Below are 12346 nucleotides of genomic sequence, written 5' to 3'. Positions count from 1 at the left end.
ACAGTGAGGGGGGAGAGGGGGGTGGAGTTCTGTGGTGCAGGGGGGTATTGTGAAAGAGAGGCGCAAGGTGGATGTAAGGGGAAGCTGTGAGAGAGGGGGGTGACATGGATGTTGGGGGGGGAGCACTGTTACAGAAAGGGGCAAGGTGGGTGTGAGGGAGATGCTGTGAGGGTGTGCACAGTCTATTGCATCAGTGTGTGCACCCAAAAGCACAGACACACACGTGATTATGGCTGGCTGTCTAATCCTATTCACCGACCAAATTGGCTGAAGTTTGCCAGAGACAGCTTGAGAAACATAATATATGATCTGTTTGCCTGCCTGTGATTGTGTTCAGCCAGTCTTGTGATCCAAGCACTGCAGGCAACTTCCGCCCAAGCCTTTAGTTCTTCATTTTGAGTAGAACTGAAAGGTTTGAATGAACAGGCTGTGATGTAAATCACAGCCTGTTCATTCATAACTGGGGACACATAGCACTATGTGTCCCCAGTTATTTACAAACACTGGAGTGATCAGACGATCACTCCAGTGTTTGTCCTCACAAGGAGGATCGGTAAATATCATTGATATTTACCGATCCCCCTCTCTGCCACACACAGAGCCGCTCTCATCCTGAAACTGACAGGATGACAGCGGCTCCGATCTCCTCCCTGCTCGGCCATCCTGACAGCTGCGGGCGCGGCTTATCTCCCCCTCGGGCGGCTTCTCTCCCCCTCGGACAGCTTCTCTCCTCGCGGCTTCTCTCCCGCTCGGTCATCCTGACAGCAGGCAGCGCTCCCTCCTGCGACCCCGGACGGACGAGGGAGCGCTGTCATCATGTCGGTGAGGAGGAGAGAAGCCGCCCCGAGGAGTGCCTGACTCAATGGCTTCATTTCCACTCGCCCCCACGCAATTTTCACTCGCAAATTGCGAGGGGGCGAGTGGAAATTTTGAGCCCTGGGTAGACAACTAAAGGATAGAGCTTCTGTCAGTTATTCATTGCTGTATATTGTCTTTGGGATCATCACACACCTTGCAATCTGATTGTACAGCCTCCTTCAGATCTGCCAACAACTATGTAGTGCAAGGGCCTTCCTGATTCGATACAGATTGATTGGATAGATTAGGAAGGTCCTCATATTTCATAGTTTTGGTAAATCTACAGTTGATTGCATAAAGATTGTACGGTCAGATCAAGGGTGTAACTAGAAATCACAGGGCCCCATAGCAAAATTTTGTATGGGGCCCCCGTGATTGCTAGTTATGCCACTTGCAGAGCCCACCTGATATACCAAACAGCCCACCTGAGAATGACCCTGCAGAGCCCACCATAGACTCTCTATAGTGGGCTCTGCAGGGTTTCAGATGGGCTGCACACCTCTTACCTGTCAGCGTTGTCCGCCTCCGTGGTCGCCGGGCCCCCGCCTCCTCTTCCATCCCCGGGCCCCGCCTCCTCTTCTATCGACTGGCCCCACCTGCTCTTAGGTAGCTGGCCAGTGATGTAAGAGGAGGCGGGGTTGCTCTTAGGCGGGCCCCGCCTCCTCCTCCACTGCGAACGCTGGCCTCTTCTGCCGTAGCTGTTGCTGTCACTGACACAGCTCCGTAGCGGCTGTGAGGGGAAACGCCGCTGCTGAGCTGTGTCAGTGACAACCAGCACCCTTACATACCATAGCGACCCAGGCGGCCCACACAGCATCAGAGGGATGCCCTTGCTGGGGCCCCCTGTGCCCGGACCCCGTTGCGGCCGCCTGGGTCGCTATGGCGATCGTTACGCCACTGGGTCAGATTGTAATGTGTATGGTGACCCTTACTCTATATCCCATACAGTGGGAAAAGAAAACTGGAGCAGAAAGGCACAGACAAGGCACAGTTTTTGTTGTTGTTGTGTGTCTACTTTGGTTAGATTTCACATCACTGTTACACAGTTGTCACCAGAACAGATGTACCCATTAGAAAAATGTCCCATCACTGGCTGATTTGTAAACCTGCTGCCCAGCGTATAACTGGGTGGAAGATATTTGCATGGTACTACCGCCACTAGATGGCACTAAGGAATGTCGGAATTTCCTATGGTCCTTGGCTGCATCTAGTGGCGGTATTACCATGCAAATGGTTTTCACTTTATTCTGGACAGATTTATAAATCAGCCCCCTAGTGTTCTGGCAGCAGCTCCTACATTTTAGATTTCCCATCGCTTTCTGCCTCGGTGACAAAGGTCACCAGAAAAAAACGAGAGAGAGAGCAAATCTCTCCAGAAGAGACATAGAGAGCACTTGACAAAGGTTCTAATACTTTCATACTCTATCCAAAACCAAAAATAAAAAAAGTGTATTCATACATTTAAAGAAGAACTCCAGGCAACATTTGTATTAACCCTTGCAGTGGGGCTACCCCCGCAGTGCAAGGGTTAAGTGCTCGTTTATGTCTAAAAAAGTTACACTCACCTGATCCTTGGAGACGGCCGACTCTTAGACCACTACTTCCAGTCTAGCTATACCTCCGCTGCAGCAGTCTTAGGATCCTCAAATCATCACGTTCTATACACAGTGCATAGGACGGGAGGATGCTGCGTGACAGCATAGAAGGAGACAGGCTGGAGGGAACGCTGTCACAGCCAGCTGGCTCTGAGATTCGGGTAGTACTTTTTTTATAGGAGTCCCTAGACACAAATGAGCAGTTAACCCTTACAGTGTGTGTGTGTGTGTGTGTGGGGGGGGGGGTCCCACTGCAAGGGTTAATAAACATATTGATCAGAGTTCTGCATTTAAAGTAAGCTTTTGACTTTAACACAATTGCAACATTGCATGGTCAACCAGAAACATGTTGTGATTGTCAGCTCTGTGCCCCACCAGATGACGAAATAGGCTTTTGTCATTCCTGTGGCACGACCACCGAGGTTACAATATCGCTGCAAATGCAGCACATCTCAGGCTAGTTTCACACCTAGGCGATTGAGCTGTGGAGCTGTTTTTGTGCGGTTGTCGCGCGTTTTTGTTTGTGCAAATTTGCTTTAGAAACCGCACAGTTTTCAATGCATAAAGATGCCTATGAGACCCAAACCGCGTGATAACCGACTGAAAATAGCTCCTGCACCTTTTTGCGCCACAGGCGATTCCTACCGCGCGACAAATCACAAAAGGTGTGAACAGCCTCCATTGACTTGAAGGCAAATCTCTGTCTTGTGCGATATCGTGCGGATTAATCGCCTAGGTGTGCACCGGCCCTCACAGCTCTGCTAAAACGCAGCATGCCGCATATTTTTCAGGGAATAATCCATCAGTTCTGTGGTCTGACTGGCTGCCAGCAGATAACCTTATAAACAGAACCACATTTCTTATAATGTAACTGTTTTGCTTACATTAAACGTCGCACCACATTGCGAACATTCGTTTCGCATCGCCGCGATTCCCACCAACGAAATGATCACATGTGACCAGTTTTTATAATGACGGTGACATTCCTCATAAATCCAATCCTATCCATTTGTGAATTTCATGTGGCTGTCAAGCACAGAGCACACAGAAAGCTGATCTGATTGGAACATTTATCATCAGTTCATGTAAACCAAAGCTGCATTTCTAAGAGGAATTCAGCAATCAGAGCAAGCAGAGCAATCTATCTCTACCTGTACCCAATTAGCAATCTGTGGGGACCTGGGACCCCCTTTTCTCCCTCTATTGGATGTCTTGATTTGATCACCATATGGTGAAGTCTAGAAACCACAGGCTCTATTAGACATAATTCTGCATTAGAACCATATATCATCAAGCCCTGGCCATCCCCACATGGAAGTTGTATTTGAGAGACGTCTGATAGTCGGAAGAAAAGATTTCCTGTGGAACAGCTGCGCAGACTGTAATTGTTTATAGCGCAGGAAAGAGAGAACAATACGATGTGCCTGGGTGTTATGTGTCTCTGATAATGCCTTGCAGAGAGCTACATAACCAGGGAAGGAGGATTTAGAGGAGAGCTCATGTGTGCCAGCTCTCAGCTTCTCCTGCCTGCAAGGATGCGGTAGCTGATCTTCATCCTCATCTTCATCAGGCAAGTGCAACTTTTTGAGAAGGACATCTCTCTTCTCCTCTCCAACTTCTAGAAGTAGCTGGGGGATCAGTTACAGGCTTTGTCACTCCTGGAGGTGGGCGGGGGGAAATAAACCCCTTTGTGGAAACCTATAAAAAGAAAGGAGCTGAGGTCATTAAAGACCAAAGAGAAAAAAAAAGGGGAAGTAGGAAGACTCAGAAACACATGGAGTGTTTGCAGAAGTGTGATTCCACTGTGAGCTCTGAGCTGCCTGGAGATTACAGCAGGTCCTGCACATCCTTCAACAAGACATCCTCTGCCATTGCATAGGACCGCAGAACTGGGTCTAGTAGAAGCATTTTCATTCATCTGCTCACCTGGCTCCATCTTCAAGCGCTGGATGCTGCTGGACTATCTGTCTAGCATTTGGATCTTCTGTTTCTGGACTCCCAAACAAGACATCCAATACACCTTGTGCTGCTAAGTGCTTTGGCAGCTGTAAAGAGACAACCATATCGTTTGATTGGACTCTGGATGATCTACTTTATTTCACTGATGCATCCAAACAGCCGGATGTGTTGTTTCTACAGCAAGTTCCTAATGTTTTGGGTGTGATTGGAAACTAGGCAGTTGTCATAGTGACTTCTGTTTTGGACATTGGGAGGACTGTTGTGTGTGACTTCTTTTCTACACTTAGACTGGTCAAGGATGAACATGTTTTTTGTCGGGTGGAATGGGGAGTGCCGCTGTCTGCTACCTCTGCTACTGGCAGTACTTTTGGTGGAGGGGACCCAGATAGACTATTCCAGATCCAAAGCTAACTCCATCAAGTCCATTGTGGTGGTCCAGACTCCAACCCTGGCCACCAACAGGTCTTCAAGCTTCCAGCATGGAGCGTCGCACAAGAAAGGGAAAAGCCTTGGCCAGGTAAGAGATGCCTATATGATTACTCATATTCAAGTGGTGATGGTAGTACAACAGTAGTTCATATATTGGGTTAAATTAAGTGGGCTTGTTGCCCAAAAACATCAATCATGTTCCAAATATATCTTCTACATGTTGGTAAATTAAGCAAACACCTGACTCAATGAAACTGGCAACAACCCATATAATATTAACTGGATAGTTGCTAAAATGATCCAAACCTACACTCTAAGGCTACATTCTGTTGCTTCTGTTTGCAATGAATGATGAAATAACTTATATCTGGTCTTCTAGTAACTAACAATATACAGTAGGTGTTCATTGTGATCAGGCACATTATGGGTTAACAATGAACTTGTAGTTTGTGGATTAAAGCAATCTCTTATTACATTTTTTAACAATAATATAAAAACTATCTCTCAGCAGTGTATAGCATGTTGCCTCTCTAACTATGTATGTGGTTCTGTTAAGCATGCTTTGCAGTCTGATCTACTCCTCCAGTTGTTGTTAAGTATCACCTTTGTGTGCAAAGGGAGTAAAAGTCTGGGGGCATTTTACTATGAATCTGGTCCAGAACTGATCACCTTTAAATTCTGTATAACAGCATCTGCTCTTCTGTCATTTCTTTCCACAAAATGCAAACTGTAAAATAAGATTTGTCCAACAGGTTGCATTTTACTATCCATGATGGCGTTTATTACTGGTTTCAGGTCGTTTGCTATACTGACATGCACACTGAGAAAGTTCTTGACAGCTTGTTGCCATAACCCTTTTAGAACTATAAGATCTAGCATGGCATGCCAGCAACAGGCAAAGGGGGTGTTATATGTTCTTTTTTGACTGGGTAAAGAGTCATTGGTTCAACAACAAAGTCAGTGAATGCCTATGTCTCCTCCTATGGCATTCATTGACCTTTATTACACTTTGTGTGAACCACTCTTTTTTGCATATTTCAATACATAGCAGTGCAAACCTTCCCATAGCTGAATTTATGTTCTGAGGTTTATAGGAGCATCCCAAAACTCTTAAACACAAGTAATCTCTACATCAATTACATCTGAAGGATGGCTTATATTCCACTGTGAACTGTGTTCTGTCAATGCACACTGAAGTTATCTCAGTGTGTCAACACAGCCTGTCCAGATAGATAGTTTAATCCTAAATCCACAAATAGTTATCACTTACACTACTTAGTTTGTGGTTTCTATAGGAATGCTGTGGTCTGCAATTATTTGTCATATAAAAGGGTCTTCCTTTCTGTACAACCTTGTTAAACTACAAGTAAATGTGTTACATTAGGTGTTCAATGTATTCCTATAATAGATGTCTACAGCTGACAGCAAACATGCCATAGCAGCTTCTACTCAATGGATATTGTATGCTATATCTAAAATGTTTACATAATAATATAACAATTGTAAAGTAAAACACAAAGCTGAAGTTTAGAAAAGAAAGTGGTTACAATATAACAAGGACTTGCTACTTTTAACAGCTATGACACACATGAGTGTACTAAAACCTTACAAAACAAGATAATCCCACACAACACAACTTTTGAAGAGAAAAACACTCTACCTCTCTGATATAAATGTATTAGTGGAAAGAAAGGAGATTATTTATATGGATTGCATACTGAACTAAGAGTAATAACATATAAAATTACATCTGTAAGATGTTCTATGAAGTCTTTAAAATTGGCCAAATAAACTACACATGTGATTTTAATAGTTCGGAAGAGATTTAACTCCTTACTGACTGTGGTAGAATGTGCAGTGCATTGATTTCTGCGGAGGCAATTGACAGCCAGGGGTTAAACATCTTTCTACCAAGCGATTAAAATCTCACATGTAGCCCCACACTTCTGCCTGGTTCATTGCTGGGATATAATACCGCACATTTTAAAGTCTTTTAAAAAGTCCCATCTGGTGAACAGGTACCCAACGGTCTGATACAGACCAGACTGCATTTTAACCCATTCCGCGTGATCGGTTTCTATGTGAGTGTTTTTCTATTATATCTATCCAGTCAATCCAAAGTGCAATACTGTAGAGAGCTTATGTTGCTTTTTGTAAGAAATTCTGCCACATTATGATGTTTTTAGCTATTTCTTGTTTACAATTAAGTGAATGCATTACAGCTGTGCTGTGGCTTTGGTCATAATGACCCCAAGTTGTGTGGTTTTTAATGCTGCAAGTCTTGTTTTATGTCCTTATTCCCAATGCATAGCCTCCTGTTCCTCAAGATGTGCAGACAGGGAATTCATCGGTTCAGCTCTGGACATCCTAGACAGATATTCCCAGCACCCCATCTTATCACACCAGCCATCTGGCTTCTATTAACATGGTTCTAGCAGATTTTTCCCCTTCTGAATGAGCTAACATAAAACTGTACATCATAAGATAAGTGACATATAATATGTCAAAGAGAAAAGAGCATTGCAATTTCTCCTGAAATAACACATTGGACAGGTTACCTGATATGGCAGCTCATGATAAACATTTGTTATTTATTCAAATAAATCAGCACTAATTACATGCATGTGTCTCATGAGTAGGAAGGGGAAAAAAAAGATACAGATCACAGGATGGCGATAGTCTATCCCCTTTTCCTAAACGCACATAACTAACACATATGGATATGCGTAATTTGTTCTGTGCATCATTAAATACTAATTTGTAACTTTTACTGCTTCACCCGGCCACCGTAGATCACAAAATGTGTTGACTTCGTCTCCCAGGCAAAATATCTACCAATTCTTGATTTTCTTAGAAGGCAGATCAGTCATTTTAAATATTCAGATCCTTCTGCTGACTTAAAGGCTTATATTGCAATTTCCACAGTTAAAAGCATCCAGAAACTGTAGTCTAGAGTTTGTCAACCAGTGGTAACTATATCATTAGGGGGACTTTTGACATATTCCAGGAGGATTCCCTCTTGCTGATCTTTTACCCAGTAATACATTGAGTGCAAAACAAACATCAAAAGCTTAAAATGTATCATTCATTTTGGTCAAGTAGAATGCACACTAACTGTGCTAAATAGATGTGTGGCTAAGAAACACTAGTTTAGTGGGTACTTGGGAAATTGGAACACCAGGGGCCGCATGGTGGTTAGGAGCGGCACAGTGGCTTAGTGGTTAGTATTGTAACCTTGTTGCACTGGGATCCTGGGGTTAATTCCCACACATCACTACATGGGGTTTATAGGCTCTCACTATGTTTGTCTGGATTTGTTCATGTGCTGTGGCTTTTTTCTAAACTCAAATGCATAGCGGTAGGTTAACTAACATCTAACCAAAATGGACCTATTATATGTCTGCATCTGTAACCCTGCGGAATAGAGATAATGATAGTACAACATTACAGAACAAGTCAAGTTGAATATGATTAACTACTACTAGCTATACCATGACCTGGATGAATGAGAACCATCACAGACATAAGGGGCAACCCTGATGGGAAAGACTGTATGTACACGGTAAAGTGTTGTGGAAAAAGTTCGGGCCATAAAAGCAAATAAAATCCTTGGTACAGATTTGCCATTACTAAGGAGTATGTAATATAATAAGTCTGGGGCTTTCTTAAGTAAATTGAGGTATGCAAACAACTCTTAGACAATGCCTTTTCTGTTTCCAATAATCTAAGTACTGTTATGTAATTATGATAAACATTTCAGTACTTTCCCTAAAAGCACATGGTAATAACTATACCCAGAGAGTAAACTAGCCATAGATCGAGGACAGGTATTGTACACGTTGTAGAATTATTATCAACACGCTGCAGTTTAAGCAAAGCTTTCGAAAGGTTGGAATGCTGTTTATTTTGTATTGCAGTTTTTGCCATTGTGTATTTTTCCATTGTGGATATTTATTTGGAGTTCATTCTTCGCCTTAATTGTATAAAACAGATTTAAGGAAGCTAAAGCTCAGCTTAATCCAAAAATATCTCACAGATGGGGATAGTTACTTACACATTCCTGTGTTAATCAGGATTTGAAAAATATTCAATTCTGTTTTTTGTTTTTTTATTTTACATTTTGCAAAAGTGTTACCGCTGGCTTCTAAATTTCGTAGGTTTGAAGGATTTTGTTGTAACGTACTACCGGAATATTAGAGAATGTTTAATAAAGCACAAGAAATGAAAGGTGAATTAACCTTTCACAAGCAGCCAGCAGTCATTATCGTTGTTCTGAATGATGAATGCAGCATTCAATATGATTGGTTGCTATGTGTTACTGCAGTTTGCACGCCATCATTGCTCTCAGCCTGTGTCTGTCTAGCTTGTTCAGTTTAATGTCTGGTAGAAAACTATTTTGGATTGAATCCAAGTATATGGTACTTCCACTCATTAGTGTAATACTTAAAAGGAATCTGTCATCAGAATTGTATTTAATTATATATATGTTTAACCAGAACTCCATTTTGCTCTCTGTTGATGTTCATTTACATAATCTAGTTATTCACTCTGAAAATGATGACAAGCATTTAAAGTAAACAGGGTTATGTGAGTAGCGAAGTATTTATACATTTAAGTTTGAGTCTTATTTTCCACAGATACGGCATCTAGTGATTTAGAAAAATGTATGCACAACATTTGTAGGGTGCTCATAACTTTGCGTATTACAAGGAGCCAGGGAACTTTGGTAAAATCTTAGTATTTATAAGAATAAGGTAACAAACAAGGTAACAAAATACAATAGGTTATTTATGTGGTTGCTGGCAATTTTAACCACCCGCATGCGTCTTATATTTTTCAGGGACTCCGACAGCCTCTGACTAAATGCCGTGGCTGTTGCAAAGTTAAATGATGGTCACATTCCTCTGATGTCCAATAAACTAATAATAGGGCAGCTGCTAAAAATTGACACTTTGGGTATGGTCAGTTAGAAGGTGTTCAGATATAAACTGCTGGACAAATCTTACCACCAAAGTCTTTTTTACATTCAATAAAATTCAGGGATTGCTTCTCACAGTTTACACAGACTTTGAGTTTGTAACAAACACCGCTTTACGATATAAAGCTAGAAATGGCTTCTTAGTAACCCAGTCCATGGGGTGATTATAATGATAAAGGTTCAATGTAAAATAAAGAACTTATTTTAACTGAGACCTGTTTTTTAATGCCCATATTTTAACTTTAGTTTGCCAGGGGTAAAACCTTAAAATGGTAAATAAAATAGCCTTTTAATTCTGGAAATAACACAGAACATACATTTTTGATGTATATTTTACCAGGTAAGGTCTGTAGATCGGTTATCTGTTTAGCAAGGGCTGTGATTATGTATGATTATGTCTCATATCAAAACCATGAAGGTGTCCATATCCTTTTCTATCTTTATCTTGAAGGGAGTTTCTACAGAATTCTAATTGCTTTCTTAGAAAGTATGCAGAATGCTTTTTCTACTTGCATAAATCATAAGGTACACAGACAGTGCTGAACCTCTGTACTGTAGCCCCATGGTCCCATGGCCTGTTGTCACTATAGTTATACCTTTTAGTCTAGATGAAGCATTCTGCATTAACTGCAGTGGCTGAAGGTTTTTTTTCTGGCAGTCGCACATACAAAGTAAAATTGTAGTCCACACAGGAGGGTAACAATGCATTAACATGTTTAAGCAGATCTAAGTGGAAATATACAGTGTTATTCACAAAAGGGTGAAGAGTTTGGAGAAGGCAGAAGAGAATAATCTAGGCCAAAATAGCTGAACTGAATAAATTCTCCAATTCAGCTCACTTTCCAGTTCATCTATGTTGTCCTAGATTTTTCACTTCTCCTTTCTTCTCCAAACTCTTCACTCTTTTGTAAATAGACCTGATAGTGTTGGATTCTCGTATGTTTCTCAGGGGGGAGAATGATGATTAGACAACAGCTGACACTTACATTTCCATGAAGTGCTACCCCAAAGGTACACATCTAAGTGGTCTAAAGACTTCTCACCAGTCGGTTAACGCTTTTGTGTTTGTTTTTTTTTAGATTAGGGCCACTCACTACTGCAACTTCATTTTTAGCTTTAATCATTTGGAAGTTCCTTTAGGCAGGCAATGATGGTTAAAAATTAAAGGTGTAGACTTATTAAAATATTTACAAATATCAAGGACCATTTTGCATTACTCTGCTTTGGAAGCCTTTGACTGCTGGAGTTTTACTTTAGTCTTTTTTGCATTGCTCAAAGTCCAGCACTTTTTCCATTGCTCCAGACAATCGGGTATGTGTCTTTATGGATCTGTCTTTTGTAGAGATTGGTTTTTAGTCGTGGTTGTTCATTTTGGAGGCTGTGCAATCAAGATGATAGTTGCTACAAAAATGCAGCCTCCAAAACTACCAGAAAATTAACCCATCACATGCCAAGAGGAATGCAAAGGCTGCAATTGCTGATCCCCTTCTGAAAATGTTGGTTGCTTGGCAGTCATGCAGATCCCCCGATTTAATTCGTATGTATAGCCAAAATGTTTTTGTTCCTTTTGTGTAGTGTAGGGTTGCTGCACTAAAGACTCAACAGGACGTTAGAGGAAATTTCCTAAAGTGGGAGAAATTCCCCTATTAGACTGTTGTCCCTGGAACATGTGTCCACATTGGAAGATTTCCACTCACCACTCTTTCCCTCTTGTTCTGGGGAAAACAAAAATTTTGGATTTCCCCCTACTTTCTTTCTAAATGACAGTGGTCAACAGTACAAAAAGAGGGATGGATCTCCCCAATAGGGACACAGACTGCAATACAAACCTGACAGATGGCACAATCCTTTCCAACTCAATCCAAAACTACTTTGAAAGTTGCAGAAATTGAACAATAAATGCAGACAGTGAAGTCAAAGCTTCCTTTTGGCCCCCTTATTCTTGGTCAATGACTCAGTAAGCATTTAAGCCTATGGTCAGCATGACAGCATCTAAGCAAGAGCTTAGCAGTGATGGCCTCTGAATTTATCTCAGCATGTTTCCATTGTGTGGGTCCATCTTGTGAATACAGGTATTTATGTTTGATATACACCAATCAGCCATAACCTATGAAGGTATGCTGTGGTATCTGGCACCAAGCCATCAGTAGCAGATCCTTTAAGTCCTGGAAGTTGCAAGGTGGGGCCTTCATTGATCAGACTTGTTTTTCCAGAACATCCCACAGATGCTAAATTGGATTGAGGTCTGGAGAATTTGGAGGCCAAATCAACACCTTGCACTCATTGTTGTGTTCCTCAAACCATTCTAGAACAATTTTTGCAGTGTGGCAGGGTGCATTGAACTGCTGAAAGAGGCCACTGCCATCAGGAAATACTGCTTCCATGAAGGGATGCACTTGGTTAGCAACAATGTTTGGGTAGGTGGTACGTGTCAATGTAACATCCACATGAATGGCAGGACCCATGATGTCCCAGCAGAATATTGCCCAAAGCATTAAGCTTCCTCTGCCAGCTTGCCTTCTTCCCA

The 12346-nt window shown here is 41.9% G+C and overlaps 1 protein-coding gene across 1 annotated transcript in view; it reads left to right on the top strand.

Moving 5' to 3' along the window:
• The first annotated feature begins 4535 nt into the window (after positions 1-4535).
• DKK2 (dickkopf WNT signaling pathway inhibitor 2) overlaps positions 4536-12346 on the top strand; it is a 78308-nt gene continuing 70497 nt past the window's right edge. Inside the window, exon 1 of the mRNA XM_018554481.1 lies at positions 4536-4929. Within this exon, the coding sequence (XP_018409983.1) occupies positions 4711-4929 (219 nt within the window). The 5' untranslated portion in view covers positions 4536-4710. The remainder of the gene's footprint in view (positions 4930-12346) is intronic.

This window comes from Nanorana parkeri, unplaced genomic scaffold (genome assembly GCF_000935625.1).
Source record: "Nanorana parkeri isolate BGI_ZX_2015 unplaced genomic scaffold, ASM93562v1 scaffold161, whole genome shotgun sequence".
Lineage (NCBI taxonomy): Eukaryota > Metazoa > Chordata > Amphibia > Anura > Dicroglossidae > Nanorana > Nanorana parkeri.
Note: the sequence above shows the minus strand (reverse complement) of the source record. Positions and strands in the feature narration are given on the sequence as shown.